The sequence below is a fragment of the Anser cygnoides genome, chromosome 19, assembly GCF_040182565.1.
Source record: "Anser cygnoides isolate HZ-2024a breed goose chromosome 19, Taihu_goose_T2T_genome, whole genome shotgun sequence".
Taxonomy (NCBI): domain Eukaryota; kingdom Metazoa; phylum Chordata; class Aves; order Anseriformes; family Anatidae; genus Anser; species Anser cygnoides.
Genome location: NC_089891.1, coordinates 11,518,436 through 11,534,489, shown reverse-complemented (window position 1 = coordinate 11,534,489; position 16,054 = coordinate 11,518,436). Strand labels below are relative to the sequence as shown.

General features: G+C 59.6%; 1 protein-coding gene across 4 annotated transcripts in view; it reads left to right on the top strand.

Annotated features, from left to right (window-relative positions):
- The window catches only part of SLC39A11 (solute carrier family 39 member 11), a 151,862-nt gene that overhangs the window by 85,282 nt on the left and 50,526 nt on the right, over positions 1 to 16,054 (top strand). For all 4 annotated transcript variants that reach the window (XM_066980129.1, XM_066980128.1, XM_066980127.1 and 1 more), the window contains one exon: positions 120 to 4,445. In XM_066980129.1, coding sequence (XP_066836230.1) covers positions 120 to 198 — 79 coding nt within the window. In that variant the 3' untranslated portion in view covers positions 199 to 4,445. The remainder of the gene's footprint in view (positions 1 to 119; positions 4,446 to 16,054) is intronic.

Sequence of the window (16,054 nt, the reverse complement as noted above, 5' to 3'; positions counted from 1 at the left end):
AGTACCGAGGGCTCTGGAAGATCCCTTCCCTTCCCCAACGAGGGTCAGAGCTGTGCTTTACCCACCCTGCAAGCACCCCACAGCTCCCGGGAGCTCACGCCTTCGTTTTCTCCCTGCAGCGGCAACGGGAAGCTGGCTTCCTGGACCTCCGTGCTCGGCTTCGTGGTGATGATGTCCCTGGACGTCGGCCTCGGGTAGGGCAGCTCGCTGCTCCCCGCAGGAAGGCTTCTCACCAGCGGCCGTGGTGGCATGTGGGACTGGACGCGCGTTATCCTCTAGACTTCTTTTTGTACATGATGATGATGATTTTTTTTTTTTGGGATCTGGTTTGGTGTTAATTCCCTATGATTCGGTCTATCTGCTCACCCCAAAATCACGTCGATGGTTTTCAAAGCACAAACGCGGGTGGTTTGGTGTGGGTCCTGCTTTCCTTTCGCCACCAGATTTTCTGTTTCCCCTAGAGGGCTGAGATGCATCGGCCGGGCTGCAGGTCCCGCTTTGCTTTTCCTTCAGTTCTGGGGTGGTTTCTCTGAGTCAGGTCGGTTTTGATCATCCTCATTCTGTAGAAGGTCAGGAATTCACCGTTGCATGCTTAAGCTGCTCTGCAGTTACGTCCCAAGGCATCTGAATGAAGTAAACTCAATTTCCACCCCTGGTTCTGGAAGGCAGGTGGAAGAATTAGGGCTAGGATAACACGTGCAGCACCCTGTGGGACAGCAGGTCTGATATATCCCGCTGGTCCTGGGCAGTGTTTTAGGGCTTTAGTTGTTTTGACGGATGCAAATAGTCCAAGCAAATAAAAAATGAATTTTCTTGGTATCTCTGCAAGAGGAAAATACTGTTTTTTTCCTAAAGTTATTTCCTAAGCAGGGCTTTGTTCCAGTGCATTGTGGCTTGTCCGATACCCAGAGGGTTTTCTGGGGGAAAAAAAAAAAAAAAGGAAAAAAGGAGAGAAGAATGTTTGTGTTTTCTAGCATGCACTCCGTGAGGAGGCAAGGTGCGGTTCCCCGTTGTCGGTGCTGTGCTCCGTGGTTGTACCGCAGGACGCATTGCCACGCGGGCCCACGGCTGTGGGGCATTACTGACAACTGCTCCTTTCTGGCTGCTGTTTCAAATCGTCGGTAGCTCCCCAGTGATCTCCTGCAGGAGTCAGGGCGGGCTGCTCCCAGAGGTGGCCCTGGGGGCTCTTCAGCCCCCTCTGCCCAGCTCGGTGCTGCGTTAACCTCACCGAGGACCCGAGAGTGCCAGAAACTCTCCTCCTCCCGAGCGGCATCGGGGTGCGATAGCTCATCAGCGGGAGTTAATTACCCAGCCCGAAGAGCCAGAAACATGCACTGAAAGTGTCTGCCTCTTCGTCGTCTTCCTTTGGAGCATCTCCTGTCCCCTCCCCGTGCCATGCCACGGATGAACCCCTTTCACGCTCACGTAGAGAGCGAAATGCAGCAGTGGGGCGGTGTAAAGCACGCCTCGCCCTCCGCCAAGGCTGCTTCATTTTTCAGGAAAAAGGGGTTAATGAGATTCTTCAGCAGGATAACTGGATCGCTGGGCTGCTGCTTGCATCTCAGCCCCTCGGCGGCCGTACCTGTGGGCACAGGGGGTGCCGGCCAGCGCGGGTCCTGCTGGAAAGGCTGCACGAGGGCAGCCGGGGGAAGAGGCTCGAGTAAACTCGGTTAGAGCCATGCGTTTTTGTTCAGTTCGTTGTTTCGGTCGGATTTCATTTGTACTTCATTTGTATGTCACTCTGGATGATACAACACTACTGTTTGCCAATGGATATGACCTTTTAACTGTGATTGGTTTCAATAAATGGGAAATTCCGAGTTTGCACTGATTTATTTCAATGCAGTAAATCCGTACTTTGTCTTCTCCTCCCTCTGTTCTGCTGCTCTTCTTTTCATTTCTTCTTTGATGATTCTCGGCTTGTCAAAGGTCCTGCTTCTCAACCAGAAGGCAAGCATGGGGAAGGGAAATAAGAAGAAAAAGATGAAGAAAGGCACCTTTGCCGTGCCTCATCCAGGCACCCACGGGTGTGTTTCGCTGGGGTTTTGCAGCAGACCGGCCGGCTCAGCCCAGCCCCAGCTCCCGACCCCGGTTGGTGCTTTATGACTCAGAAAAAAACCCGACCGCAAAAAATCCCGTAAGAAAAAAAAAAAAAAGCAGTGTGTTGGGGCTCTTCCTGTTAAAAATAGCTGTGGCCGCCGGGTCCTCAGTGGAGGAGCAGCGGGCACGGGGACGGGAGCGCTTGCCCAAGGTCGGGCGCGGAGGCGGTTTGGGGACAATGGCCCTTTGTCCCCGGAGCCGCAGGTGAGCCGGGCAGCGGGGCCAGGCTCCCGTGGGAATCGCCATCGCCACTGCTGCCCACCTCGCCCCGGCCACTCGATGTCTTTGGAAGGCTTCAGCCCGCCGCATTCAGCCCAAAAAGCCTTCCCGGGAGGCTCGAAAGCCTCGCGGGCGTCCACGGGCGGGGATTTCTCGCGGACTGTTTGCAAGCCGCGTTTTCTTATTTGATTTTTTGGCGTGTGGTGTAAGTCGGTACGAAAAACACATTATGCGTTTAAAGGCAGCCTCGTAATCAGATTGCTGGGAGATAATATCGCGTAATGCATTTAATCCCGCTTAGATGTAGCCAGCCGAGGTAATTATGTACATTGGACCCGAAGGAAGCGAGCGGGGAGGGCAGGAGGGCGATGCAGAAAACACAGATGAAAATCCCTTCTTTTCTGTTTGTACCCTGGAGGGGAATGAAATTATATATCTGCTTCTCACCGGCGGCTGAAAAGCTGGCCGGGGGCCAGCCCTGGAATTTACACGTGGAAACAATAGCTGTCAATGGCGAGGTGGAGCTGGGAGCAAATGCAATATAAGCGCGCGGCCAGGAGCCGCACGGCACGGAGAGGAGCCGGGGCTGCGGCAGCAGGAGCGGCTCTGCCACGGGCACCGGGCTGGGGGGAAAGAGGGGAAAGTTGTGCCCTGGTCGGGGGCAGGGGAGGGATGCCGGGGGCTCACCGGGGCTGGCAGCAGCCTGGTGGTTGTTGTGTGTCTGGGGATGGAGGGCAGCGGGGGTCCCTCCCCATCCTTCGGTAAATGTCCCACGTCTCTGCCTCATGTCTTGTGAAATGGAGGTAAAAACATCGCACTCCAAGCGACTTCAGCTCATGTACTGTGTTGGGCACGTTGGGGTTTTTTCTCTCTTTCCATTCCTTTGCACCAGGACAGTCGAGGTGTCGCTCGGAGCAGCCAGGGCACCAAAGTGGAAGAACAGAGCCCCGGGGCTTTGTCTGCAGTACCCGGCAAAGGCAAAGCCTGCCCTAAACAACCTCAGCCCGCCCTAAACAACCTCAGCCCACCCTAAACAACCTCAGTGGTTGAATTTCTTGCTGTTCCTACAGCTGAGCCCTGCCACTGCCACTCAGGGCTGTGCCCCGGGGTGACTTTGCCAGCTGCCAGCCCAGGCTCTGGACGCTTTGCATCAGGCTCTGACCCAGGAGGGTGCAACGCTGGGCTGGGGGCTGTGACGCTGGGCTGGGGGCTGTGACACTGTGTCAGGGCTCTGTGTACTGGGGAGGAACCACGGCTCCAAGCAAGCCTCGTTTCAGGAGGCTGGGGTTCAGCACCGAGCCTCTGCTCTGAGTTCAGCACCACGAGCGCGGCCCCGGGGGCATGCTTGGCAAGGCAGCAGCGAGTGCGGGGGTGGAGGTTTGCTGCCGGCTGCTCCCCTCCCTGGGTTTCGAGCAGTGGGAGAATCTCACTGCTTCTTCAGTAAAGCCTCGCTACAAAAACCTGAGATCCTTGGGGTTTATCTCAGAGCAGCAATGGCTTTTTGCTCTGGCTGGAGAAAAACCCGAAGTGTGACCCCGCTCCATCCAGAAGCCTCAAACCCCAAAAGGCAAAGCCAAAGATCCGTTCCCGAATAGCACGTGTATGTCCTCTCGCCTTTGGGTTTAGAAATACCTCGTGGAAGTCTGTGGCCTGCTTCCTGGAGGTTTTATGTGTGTTTTGGGGTTTTGCAAACTGCTGATGAAGGTGAGCAACCCAAGCGTTTAGCTAAGAATGCAGAAATCCCCAAATCTTCACAGCCCCCCAGGTGGGTGCGTTTGGCAGCAGGTGGGGCTCAGAGCATCAGGAAGGTGTGGGTGCAAGCACACGTTGTGGAGCTGCTGCTCGGAGACCTTCGCCAAGCTGCATTGCTGCAGAAAAAGCACGGCAGCGCTGCCGCGGGTGTCTTTTGCTGCTTTTCTTGTTTTTTTTTTCTTCCAGAGGCTGAACCAAAAAGACGCGGGGCTGCGGGGTGGCTGCCGCGCGTTGTGCAATAACGCCGGTGAATGACTTGCAAGGAGACGGCGTACGAGTTCTTGGGGAACTCCTCTGCAAACACCGGCCCTGCCCCGAGACAATCGCCGCCTTGTGCTCGTGAGTGGGGCACGGAGAGGCTGCCGGGCGCTCAGGTGTGCGGGGCTACACGTGGTTGTCTCGGGATTAGGGCTTTGAGAGGGGGTTGGTTGGGGCTGCGAGTGTAACGCAACGCAGCTGTTTTGCGCGCTCGGGGATGTGCCAAACCACCCTGGAGGCCGTTTGTCCTGCAGCAGCGCGGACCGGCTGGGAAATCCGTGGCTTTAGCTTGGGTTTGGTGTGGCTGGTCCAGAGGCTGTGTGTTGGACTTGTCCCCTTGGTTCGGGGCTGCTCCATCCTGCCTGGAGCTGGGGTGCGAGGAGAAGGCGCTGGGCTCTGCTCGGAGAGATCCCCCCCTTGCTCGCTGCTGCTCCCAGCACCCCAGGGGGCTTTCCCCAGTGATGCACAACCAGGAAAGCTGCGAGGAATGCAGGATGGCCTCGGTCACCGTTCTTCATGCTGCTCGGCGAGGGTTTTGCAGGCGGGGCAGGGGAAGCACGGCTCGCCCCAACGGGACGCCGCTCGGGTCCAGCTCGCGCTGAGTCAGGGCGCAGGAATGGTGCACGGGGCGGCGGGGGGCGGCCCCCGCGTGGGCACCGGGCGCTCGCCGGGCGCTGGGGAAGGCGAAGGCGAACCGAAGGCGGCTGCGGTTTGCAGGGCTGGGCGGGGACGGCAAACCCCAAGCAAGGGCTTTGCACGCAAGCGAACAATAATCCCATTATTAGGGCCCATGCCGTAAAACAAAACACGGCACAAAGCATTACTCGGGCTTGCAAGATGCGCGCCCGGGGTAGATCGCAGCACCTGAGTCATTGCTTATAAAGGAGTGGATTTCACCTCCCTCCCCTCCCCTTAGGAAAGAAACAATTCAAACCTTCCAACAAAATGACTTCTATTCTTTGTGTGCAGACTTTGTTGAACTTGGCAGCGAGGCTGCAATTAAAAGTGAGACTCTCTCCTGCGCGCACACACGCAGGCTCCCGTCTCCAAACTCCAGAGCGAGCGCAGGGTTTGTCTTCCTGCTTCGAGCTTGCTCGGGCGCCCCAAACCCGTCTCTGGCCCATCCGTGCAGCATTGCCTTGCTTCAGCCCACCCATCACAGACCCCTGAGCCTCAGGAACGAGCTTGTTTCAGGGAGACCAGAGCGAAGAAGAGAATTTAGGTCTCAGGCTGCCCTTTTCCTAGGGCAGATATTCTGGGGTCATCGGGTTCCGGCTGGGGTTTGCTGAGCTAATGCCCGCCTCCCTTTTAGGTATGTGGTGCTGCACTCTAAGCGTGTGTATTTAGTCTTGCATGGTCAACCAGCTCGAGAAAAACTATGCCCTGAGTCCGTGCCGGGCTGTAGCTCTCGAATATTTCCCTGGATGCCTTTACCTGCTGGCGTTGCTAAAACTCCTCACGGCAGCAGGCCAGCGGCACGGGGGTGGCCGGATGGGAACGGGTCCCGCTGCCACCCGCTCCCTGCACGCCGGTGTGCGGTGTCTGAGGGGTCAGAGAGCGAAATTAGGGTAAAGTGACATCGGTCCGAGACCATCTCTGTTGCAAAGTCTCCTGCCCGGCGGGTTGTTCTTGATGGAGAAAGAGAGAAAATGGGGCGGTGTGGGATCTGCGTGTGGCACCTCTCCATCCTTAGCGCCTCTTCCCTTAACTCAAGGCTTTTATAGCACAGAGGGAAAGCCGTCTGGGCAAGGACAGGCAGAGGCTATTCGTCAGGCTCTCAGGATGTCCTTGGTTAAGATTTCTGGGCCACGTTTCTGTGCTTTACAATCCCGTGAGGGGGTTCTTGAGAGCAGGGAACTGAGCCCGGGGGGTTATTTTAATATCATCTTACAAAACGCTGATGATAACTAAAAAGCTTTTGTGTCCAGAGCTGGTTTGCACGTGGGAATTGCTTAAATCTCTCTCGGCCTATTGCATTCTCGTGTTCTTACACGAACAATGAAACTATTACAGAGCCTGACACACGCTCTCTCCCCATCCCGTCTCGTACAATCCTTCTGCGCCTGAAGCAGAAAACCAAACCACCGCTCCAAAACCCGTACGAAAATATTACGGGAGAGAATGGCCTGGATCCGCTTCCCTTTTGCTGCAGACTAATTTCCCTGCCATAAAATTACCTCTGAGAGCCAAGGGAAGATTAGCTCATAGGGAAAAGCGCGTGCTGGGGAACAAAGGAGGGAGGTGCTGGTGGGGGCCTGGTGGACGGATGGACAGACAGACAGACGGATGGATGGATGGATGGATGGACCCTCCGTGGGGATGGGGGTCTTTCCCCTGGGACAGCCTCAGTACGAAGGGGCTGGATTGCCCCGGGGGGTCAGAGCCTGGCACCATGGGGAGATGTGGGGCTCTCGGCACGGGTTTCACGGCAGCCCCTCGTTGTCCTCTGTTCCTGGGTGGTGGTGGCCGTGCCGCTGTGCAAAAACCCTCCCGAGACCAGGGAAACACATCCAGACAACAAGGGAGCCCCAGAGGGCCTCCCGAGTCATTAAACAAATTAAGTTGTTTAGAACAAGGAGGCCCAGGTGACTGGGTGTGAGAGCCCCGGGGGGGGGCCTCTGTAATTGCTGTGCGAAGGCAGCGCTGGTGGGTGGGAGGGAGCCGAGGAGCCACGGGGGATTTTTGCCTCCTCCCCGCTTCCCAGCTCCGGGTCGGGCTTCCCGGGGCACCTGGGGACTCGGCCACCCTGGCAGCTGGAAGCCCCAAGTGATGCTCAGGCCTGGCGAGCTTCGCTCCTTTAACCGGACCCTGGCTCCCACCCCCGAGGGGTTTCATTGCCTCTGACGCCGTCCTTGGCCTCGCTCCTTGCAGAGCTGCAGAAGAGGCTGCTGAGTGAAGGGGATTTTTTTTTCTTCCCTGCGCAAATCTTTTTCCCTGCTACTCTTCGCAGAGGTGAGCGGAGCCCAGCTCCGTGCCAGCGTGGTGGCTCGTAACCCTCCGTGACTCCAGAAGGAAGCGGAGCAGGGCTGCTGCGGTTGTCAGCTTTGCTGCCTTGCTCCTGGGAGGAGGTCGGGGCTTTGAACTTCTGCCCCGAGCCCTTTGCCCCGGCCCAGCATCGCCGCCGAGGTGGCTCAGGATCCTCCCTGCCCGCTGCACCTCCGCGAGCGTGACCTGGGAGGAGCAGCGGCGGCGGCTTTCCAAGGAAAGATGCAAAATTCCTGAACTTAGCTGCCTCTTGGTTTACAGCGTTAGGCACGCTGTGTTTAGACAAGATGACAAGCCGATAAGGCGCAGCGCTGCAATCTGCCTTGGCGAGCTGCGAGTGGGAGCGGGAGCCTTCTCCGGGCTCCGTGCGTAAGGAGACGCGGGGTCCCCCGGCTCCGAAGGGCTGGAAAAAGGTGCAAGAACCGGGGCAGCCGAGCTCCGAGGCTGTTCCCCTCTCGGAGCACCAGCTCAGCACCTTCCCCAGCAGGTCCCTTGGGAGCCGGGCTGGAGACCTGCTTGGGGGGCACTGCCCAGTCCTGCTGGGGGGGCTGGCCGGGGGGCTGCGCTGTGCCCAGGAGCTCTGGGGTCTTTCATAGCAATACCAGGGGAAAGTGCTCAGCGCTGCCACGAGGAGCCTGATCTTTACCGTGCTGCATACGGTGCAGGGGGGTAGGATGCGCTCAGCGGTGCCTGCGGAGACGCTTTTGCAGCCTGTCGTTTTTTTCCTGGCGTCAGTTGTTTGCTCTGCCCCGCACAGAGAGGTGAAGCCCTGCTCCCGAAGCATCTCCCCGAACCTCTCCCGTCTCCAACCCAGGATTCGGGGCAAATCTTGCTGACACCACTGCAGCCCTCCGGTCCCCCCGGTTCTCAGCGGGGCGTTCAGGGGGTGATAAAGCACTGCACTCGGAGAAGCGCCACTAGTTCTCCGAAGACCTTTCAGGTCGCTGTTTTAGGGTTGGCTGTGCAGGGAGCTGCGTGGGCTCGTTTCTCCCGCAGAGCTGTGCCGCAGGAGCCGGGCTCCCGGCCCGTGCTGGAATCGGACACCCTGAGTGTGATCCAGCAAAATCCCCCGCGCCGAGCGGGGTGGGAGCTGCTCCTTTCGCAGGGTTAAAGTGCAGAGAGGTCTCGGCAAGGTCTTGGCTGCGGCTGCAGCGAGCTGCCCGCACCTCGCACGGCGTGGCAAACCCCGGTGAGCGTGGAAAACCCTGGTGAGAGCGGAGAAGTGGCCGCGGTTCCTCCTCCGGCGGGGGTGGTTTCCCTCCCTCTCTCTTTCCCTCCCCCTCTCCTTGAAGCTCTCAGAAACAAGTGCTGTTTTATTGCAGATAATTTACCAGCTGCACAAAGGCTGCCTTGTAACGCTGGGCTCCAGATGTTTAGCATTTCACAAAAAAAATCTAATCGTAAGGTACCTGTTCCGCTGGCGCACCAGCTGACCTGGCTGGGGGAGAGCCGCCTCGCAGCCTTCTCCTGCCTTTCCCAGGCAGCTGCCGGCAGATCCCAGCCCCGCAGAGCCGCTGAACTGGGCGCATGGGTGGTGACCCTGGGGTCTGCTGGTGCTGAGCTGCTGGGGGGTGCGGGAGCTGGGCAGAGCTGGATGAGAGCAGCTTTGCCTGCGGAGCGCACGGGCTCGTGGCTGTGGGCGCAGCGGCAGTGCCGGAGGGTGCCAAGGGGCCGTGCAACGTCTGCTCCATGCCTGTGCCCCCCATCGAGGGAATCGGGCACCCCTGGGTGGGAGATGCTGCCTCGGGCAGAGCAGTGCCTGCTGCGGGGGGCTGGCAGGTTCCCCAGTACACCAGGGGCTGTACTGGGGGCACTGGGGTGCGGGTTCGGGTGCTGGGGCAGATCCTGCACAGCCCCGAGGGCCGTGGTCCTGCGGGAGAGCGATTGCCTGGCTCCGCTCCATCCCCACCCCATTCCTTTGACTGCAATCCCTTAATTGTTTCAAAAAAAAAAAAAAAAAAAATCACATGACAAAATCGAGGGAGATAATTACAGTCAATTGCCTCCCCTTATCTCCGGGGAGAGCATGTTGGGCAAATAAAGCGCGGGGAATTAATTCTGGCAGTGACCGGGGCTCCGTGGACCAGGCTCTGAATGGCAGGAAGGGCTGATTTACCGCCGCTCTTCGCAGCTATATTCGGCGTTTTATTGCATCTCTAATTATCGCTCCCCATCAGGATCTGGCGGAGACGTCAGGCCGGCACCGTGCCTCCCACTGCCGGGCGCGGAGGGCGCAGCGGCCCCGGCTGCTCTGCGTGGCCTTGGCGCAGTTGGTGGCTCCCCTGGGGCGCAGGGGTGACGATGCTCCCGAGCTGTCCCCGGCGATGCTGCCCCGCTGCAGAGCCACCGTATTCATGGGGCCGTGTTTTTGGGATGGGTTCCCCTTGCTGCTTTCCTCCCCGAAATTGGGGGGCTGCGGGAAAGGAGACCGCAAGGTGCAGCAGCCCCTGGGGTGCCCGCAGTCCTCCTCCGCCCCGGGGAAATGGTGCCTGCACAGGGCATCAGGGCAGGGCTGAAGGGGTCGGTGACAGCCAGGGCAGCACCCTGGGCAGGGCACATGGACAGCAGCACCCTGGCATGGACAGGGCAGGATCCGGCCCACAATTGTGCGGGGTGAGCCCCCAGCAGGAGAAGCAGCGGTCGCTCTGCGATGCCGGCAGTGCCGAGGCGGCGCGGGCTGGCTGGGGACGCGGGAGCAGCGCGGGCAGGACGAGGCTTTGCCACGGGGCCGGTGCAAGCGGTGCTGGCAGCTGGGGCACCTCGGAGCACGGGGACCGTGGGGAGCACCCCCGGCCCTCGCAGCCCCTCATTGGCATGCAGAGAGAGCGAGGGGGAGGGAAGGGGTCCGGCCACTGGGGAGCGGGGACGGGCGGCTGTGCCGCAATGAAGTAATCCTCCCCCGGCACCCGGAGCATATAAAGCACCGCGGAGCACAAGTGCCTCTCTGTCCCCTCTCTTTCTTCTCTTTCCCTTTAATAATCTTGCTCTTTTGTCCCCATACGTTTGCTCTCGGTGCCATTGGTCCCTTCTGCTCGGTAGCTCGGGACCCTCGGCGTTTGCCCGCCAAGGTGCTCACGGTGCCACCTGTTTTCTCCCCTCTCTTTTCCAGGACACCTGATTTATTTACTTTCTTTTATTCATTTTTTTTTTCTTCTGGTTTAGGGTCTATTAAGTTTACTCCTTCTTCCCCTGCCCTGGGAGACCCGGTTAATGAGTAACCATAGCGTGCTTGGAGGCAGCTGTCTCAGACAAACTGACGGAGACTTTTTTGGAGCTGCATAAGGGAACGTTTGTTCTGCAGCTTCTCAATAGATCCTTGTGCAGGAGGCAAAAAGTGTGGGGAGAGAAAGAAAGAGACACTAAATCATTGGGCTCCTTGAAAATCTTGCTCAGTGTGTGTGTGTGTGTGGTTTTATTCCTCTTTATAATAGATGTTAGATGAGTCACCTTTTCGAGTTCAAATCATGAATTTATCTTCGCAGCGGAGCACACAATGTGCTTTTAACAGCGTTTCAGCTGTAAAGTTCTTTTTAAGTAACTTAAGCATAAAACACACAGCCCATATATTCACCGGCATGGGGCTGGAGTCACATGAGGGTGGATTTTCTTTGTCCCAGTCCCCGCGCGGAGCAGATTTGGCACTCGGGGCTCCTAGTTTTACCTGTGCCCTTCCACTGCCTTTGTCCCAGGGAGACGTTTGGGGGTTTATCAGCCCCCCAGATCAGGCTGGGTTAGGGCGTTTTGTCCTCGCTGGGCTGCCCGGTGTGCGCCAGGTGGGAGGTGGAGGACCGCGTGCGAGCGGGTCCAGCCTCTGCTGTGCCCCAGGGCTCCCGCGTGCCCCCGGGAATGGCACTGAGACCTCCTCGCGTCCCCGCTTCGCTGCTGTCACCGCGCAGGCAGGTGACGGCCGTGTCCTTCGCCACGCAGCCGCCAGGGCAGCGGCTTTCTCGTGCCCGCTGTGCCGGGAGCGCTGGGGAGGGTGGAGGGGACGCGAGCACGCAGCAAGGCTCAGGAGCACGGAACCGAATTGCCCCTGGGTGCCTTGAAACCCTCTCCCGATGGTCCCTTAATTCTCTGGCTATGCGGATTTCCGTCAGCCCTTGAGTTTAACACAGGCAGCAGTGCGCCTCGGAGGACCTGATGCGTTTGCTGGCCTGGGGGCAGCCACCCCATGGACCGGGGTCCCCAGACCACGAAATGCTGCCGGAGCCATGGCAAATCCCACTCGTGCTGTCAGTGGTGGAGCAGAGGGGAAGGAGCTGCTCCCAGGGCGATAGGAGAAGACAGGGCCCCCCCCCTTGTAGCTGCTGTCAGGGTCAGGCTCCCTGCACCCCCCTCCGAGGAGCTTTCCCATCTTGCTCACTGTTTCCCCAGGCAGCTCTTCCCAGGGAGGCAGCGATGCTCCGCTTGTGGTCCAGGCTGCCGTCCAGAGACGGGGAGAAAAACCAAAAACATGTCACTGTGTTTTCCTCCTTTTTTTTACAAAACCTCATTTTTTTTTTTGAACTTTGGATTGGTTCAAGGTTTGGGCAAAAATTCAGGTCATTTTTGTTTTACCTGAGACGTGGCTCCCCATTCCCTGGAGCAACAGCTCTTTATTGGCTCCTGCAGCCATTTGGCACTCTCAGCGAATGGAATAAAAAGCTTTTTGTTTCCATATTTCACTACATTTATATATATTTAGCCGGTTTGGGGAGGGTATTTGGAGGTCAGAGGACTTTCAGAGGTTTCTGTGCTGACCAGGCCTGGAGAGCAGGCATCCTGTGGGAACTCATTCCCAGCTCTCCCTTCCCATCTCTTTCTCTCTTTCTCTTTCATTTTATCCGTGCTGGTGCCCATCACAGAGCACATTTTTTTTTTTTTTTGGTGAGGATTTTCGCATCCCCCGCAAAAATCCCTTCCCTCTCCGTGTGCCCTCGCAGGGAGGATTTCCCGTGCGTAAAAGCTTCCACAAAGCTCTCAGGGGCAGCGTGGCCAGGGGCTGCGGAGCGTTTTGAGCCGTGCTCAGCAGGCGCCGGACCAAGCTCCCCTGTCCTCCTCTCACCAGGTGCCCCAAGTCCCTGCCCCTGCAGGATAAAGGATGCTTTCAGCTGCCCTCAATGGATCTGTCGGGAAACCGCCGATTTGCAGTGACTTGGAAACATCTGGTTGACATTCTTAAGTCTACAGGCTCTCGTGTAATTATCCTTATTACCTGATCCGCATGCACTTTATCTCGCTTTATGGGCGACTCTGTTCCTGCTCCCTGCCCGCGCCACCCACCGCCACCGCTTTGCTAATTAAAACTTGGTGCTCGCCCCCCCCTCTCGCTCTTTTCCCCTCCCCATCTCAGCAGCGGTTGAGGAATGCGAGGCAGGAATGCTGTCCTCTCGCAAGGAGCCTCGGAGGGGAGGTGGCCACCCCCTAAAAACAATGTCTTTGTGTTTGCTGCAGTCACGCAAGGCCGTGCCCGTGTTGCAGGCTCCAGCCCGGCAGCCCCGGCTCGTGCTCGCGTGCTGGCTCACCTGGCAGCGGCACAGCAGAGTTCAGCAGCTTTTCAAACCCTTCGCGCTCGCGTCATGCTCTTGCAAAACCAGGGCTGGGATCCTGCGGTGAATCAAAGCCCAGCTCCTGGCTGGAGGAATAGCTCAGCTCGCCGTTCCAGCCCCTCGGGCAGAGCTTTGTGGGGTCTGTGCAGGGCACCGGGGCACTTCTCACCCTCCTTTCCACCAGCAGAAGCTGCTGTAGGGGCTCGTGGCCGCCCTTCAGGCGATGCTGCCAGCGATGCCCAACAGTGCTGCGTCCTCTGCATGTGGCTCTGAGGGCAACGGCGGTGGGAAGGGGAGCAAAGCTGCCCAGTTAAGTCACCAAAACTGTGATTTGCCTTGAGAAATGCAAGGCTGTCCGAACAGACGGCCCTGTGCTGCCAAGCTCCCAGCCTGTCCGCCTGATGTTGGCTCTGTGAAGACCCCGTTCCAGTCCTGTGGGGTCAGCAAGAGCCTTTCTATCGCCTCCAGGAGCTTTGGGTCTCATCCTTCCTATGAGCGCTCCCAGCCCATCCTCCCCAGCAGGACATGTCCTTGCTACGGATCAGCAGGGCTGGCTCTGGGTCCACGTGTCCGTCTGTCCGTCCACTATCCAGCTTGGCTTTATGCCCTGAGCTGCTTTTTGGGGACAATTTCTGGCTGGGACAGGTGAGCGACAGCACGGCCAGACCCTGCCTGCTGGACGCAGCCCATCGGAGCCGCTGCTGGCCCTCTGCGTGCCCAGGGCAGGCTGCGTGTGTGGGTTTCTCGTGTGAAGCCCTGCCCGGCTGCCTGCCACGTGTGGGCAGCTGGAGGATTCCCCAAAATCCCGGGGGGATGGAGCCGAGGGCAGCAGGCAGCTCCTCGCTGCGGGTGGCACAGCACCATCGCCGTGCTCCAGCCGGCGGAAAACAACCTCTGCCTTTTACTGACCTGCGAGGAAAGAGAGGGAAAGGGCGGCCAAATCCCGCGCCTGGTTAAAAGCAGCGAGCTCTCTGGAGCCACCCCATCGGCAGGCAGACAACGCTTCACCCGCTCGGCCCCGAATCTGCAGGGACTTGCAGAGGCGCAGCCCCGCGGGACCGGGGCCCCGAGCTGCTCCTCGGCACCGGCGGCACCCCACGAGCGGGGCCAGCGCAGGGCTGGGGGACGGGAGGGGACGGGGGACGGGGTGGGGGGACTCGGGGGGCCGTGGGGGCCGCGGCGGAGCCACGCACAGGCGCTTTTCCCAGCGCTGCTGCTCGTCGCAGCCGGGTGCTCGCCAAACAGGTTTGAATTTACAGAACTGGGGGGGGGGGGGGATGAAAAAGCAGCACAACCCCCTCCTCCGCAGCGCGAAAATAGTATTTTTTTTTTTTTCCCCCCTTTTAATATACCATAAACGATGACCTTTTCCCTCCTTCAGCACGCAGCCAACACAAGCACAACAATGTGACTTGTGCGGCCTTTCGGCTGTGGTTTCTGCAAGAAATTCATCTGGCCTCGAAGCAATTAAGGGAAGGGAAGCGTTTCCACTCCAGCTTCGGGCCCTGAAAACCTGCCAGGAGGACTTTTTTCTCCCTTCTCTCGCCTCCCTTCTCCCGCAGCCCCCTTGCTCCCTTGTCCTAGAAAACTCCCAAGGTTTTCGCTCCTGGGGGGGCGGGAGGAAAAATCCCGGCTCGGTGCAGGTGGGGAGGCGCCGGGATCTGCTCCCCTGCAGCCAAAGGGGGGGGATTGCTGAGCCGGATTGAGCCCCCTGGGACGGGGGATGTGTAGGGTCACCCCCCCCCGGCCAGCACCTTTTGTACCCTTCACCCCCGACCAAAATCTGTCCGGCGCCGGGCACGGAGGTGTTTGCCCTCCCGCTGCCACCTGCCTGGGGTCTCCTTTAGGGCGTTTTCCTGCACCCTACAAAAACGGGGCTGCAAAATGGGGCTGCGGGGAAATGCCCAGGGAAGGAGCCAGCCCCTGGGGACCTGCAGGTGACTTCGCCTGGACTGGGTGTGCTTGCGAGAGGGGGGGGGCCTTAAATTAGCCTGGACGTCGACAGCGCGGTTAATTGCCCCTTCGTTCCCCAGGCGGGTTAATAATTAAGTTAAATTAATAATTGGGACAATAATTAAACGGAACAATAACTAATAGACGGGACGAGTGAAGCAATTGGGCTCGGTGCTGAGCCCCCGGGGGGGGGGGGTGTGTGTGTTACTCATTTACCCAGCGCTTTAGGGCCGAATCCTGCCCACGAGGGCTTTGGTGGTGGTGGGGGGGAGGCTGAGAAGCCCCGGGGGGGGGATGCGACCCCCGGTTTTTGGGGCCGGGCCCCCCCCTTGAGGGACGGGCACCGCCAGCGGCCCCCCCCGCGGTACGGACAGACGGACGGACGGACGGACAGACGGGAGGAGGGCCGGAGGGAGGGAGGGGGGCGGCTCCCGGCCCGGGGGGGAGGAACTACAAGTCCCGTGAAGCCGCGCCGCCCGCTGCCGGGCTTTATAAGGGGGGGGCAATGGCCCGGCCGCCGCAGTCGGAGCATCCCCGGGTCCCAGCCGCGGAGTCTCCCCCGCGGGGGGGAGGTGGAAGCGGGCCCCCCCTCGGGGGCTGTGGGTACGGAGGAGGAGGAGGAGGATGAAGATGAGGATGGCGATGCCGGAGCTCCGGGAGCGGTTTGGGCGCAGAGCAGGAGCCGCGGGGGGGTTGCGGCTGGGAGGCTCGGCCCGCAGGAGGTAGGTGCCTGCTCGGCACGGGGGGGCCGGGGGGGGCCGGCTGGGCAGCGGCAGCCGGCTGGAGCAACCCTGCACTCCCCCCCGGGGTCGTTACCCGGGGGGGCTGAGCCGGGCCGGGGGTCCCCCCCTGGTGCCGGTGCCCCCCAGCATCACCCTATCGCCCCCCCCCCCCTTCTGCTGCCCCTCGGGGACGATCGCGGAAGACTTGGGGGGGGGGGGGATTTGTCTTTTCTCGAAGAAAAACCGTGCGGGCGGTGGTTTTCCTGATTTTTTTTTTATTTTTTCCTAACGATTTTTTTCCCTGGGAAAACCTCCTCAGAGGGGCTCCCGGCGGCTCCGTGCCCTGGGTGCGCTGCGGGCAGGTGCCCGGAGGGGTGAAGGTGGGGGGGGTCCCGGGGACCTGCAGCCCCTTCCCCAGCCCTCTCGGGGGTCCCGGGGGTCTCCCCAGCCTCTGGTGCTGCCTGCCCTGAGCGAGGAGCACTTGACCGGGGGGGCGGCGATGCGAGGTACCTGTGATGCACAAGAGCACTTTTGTGC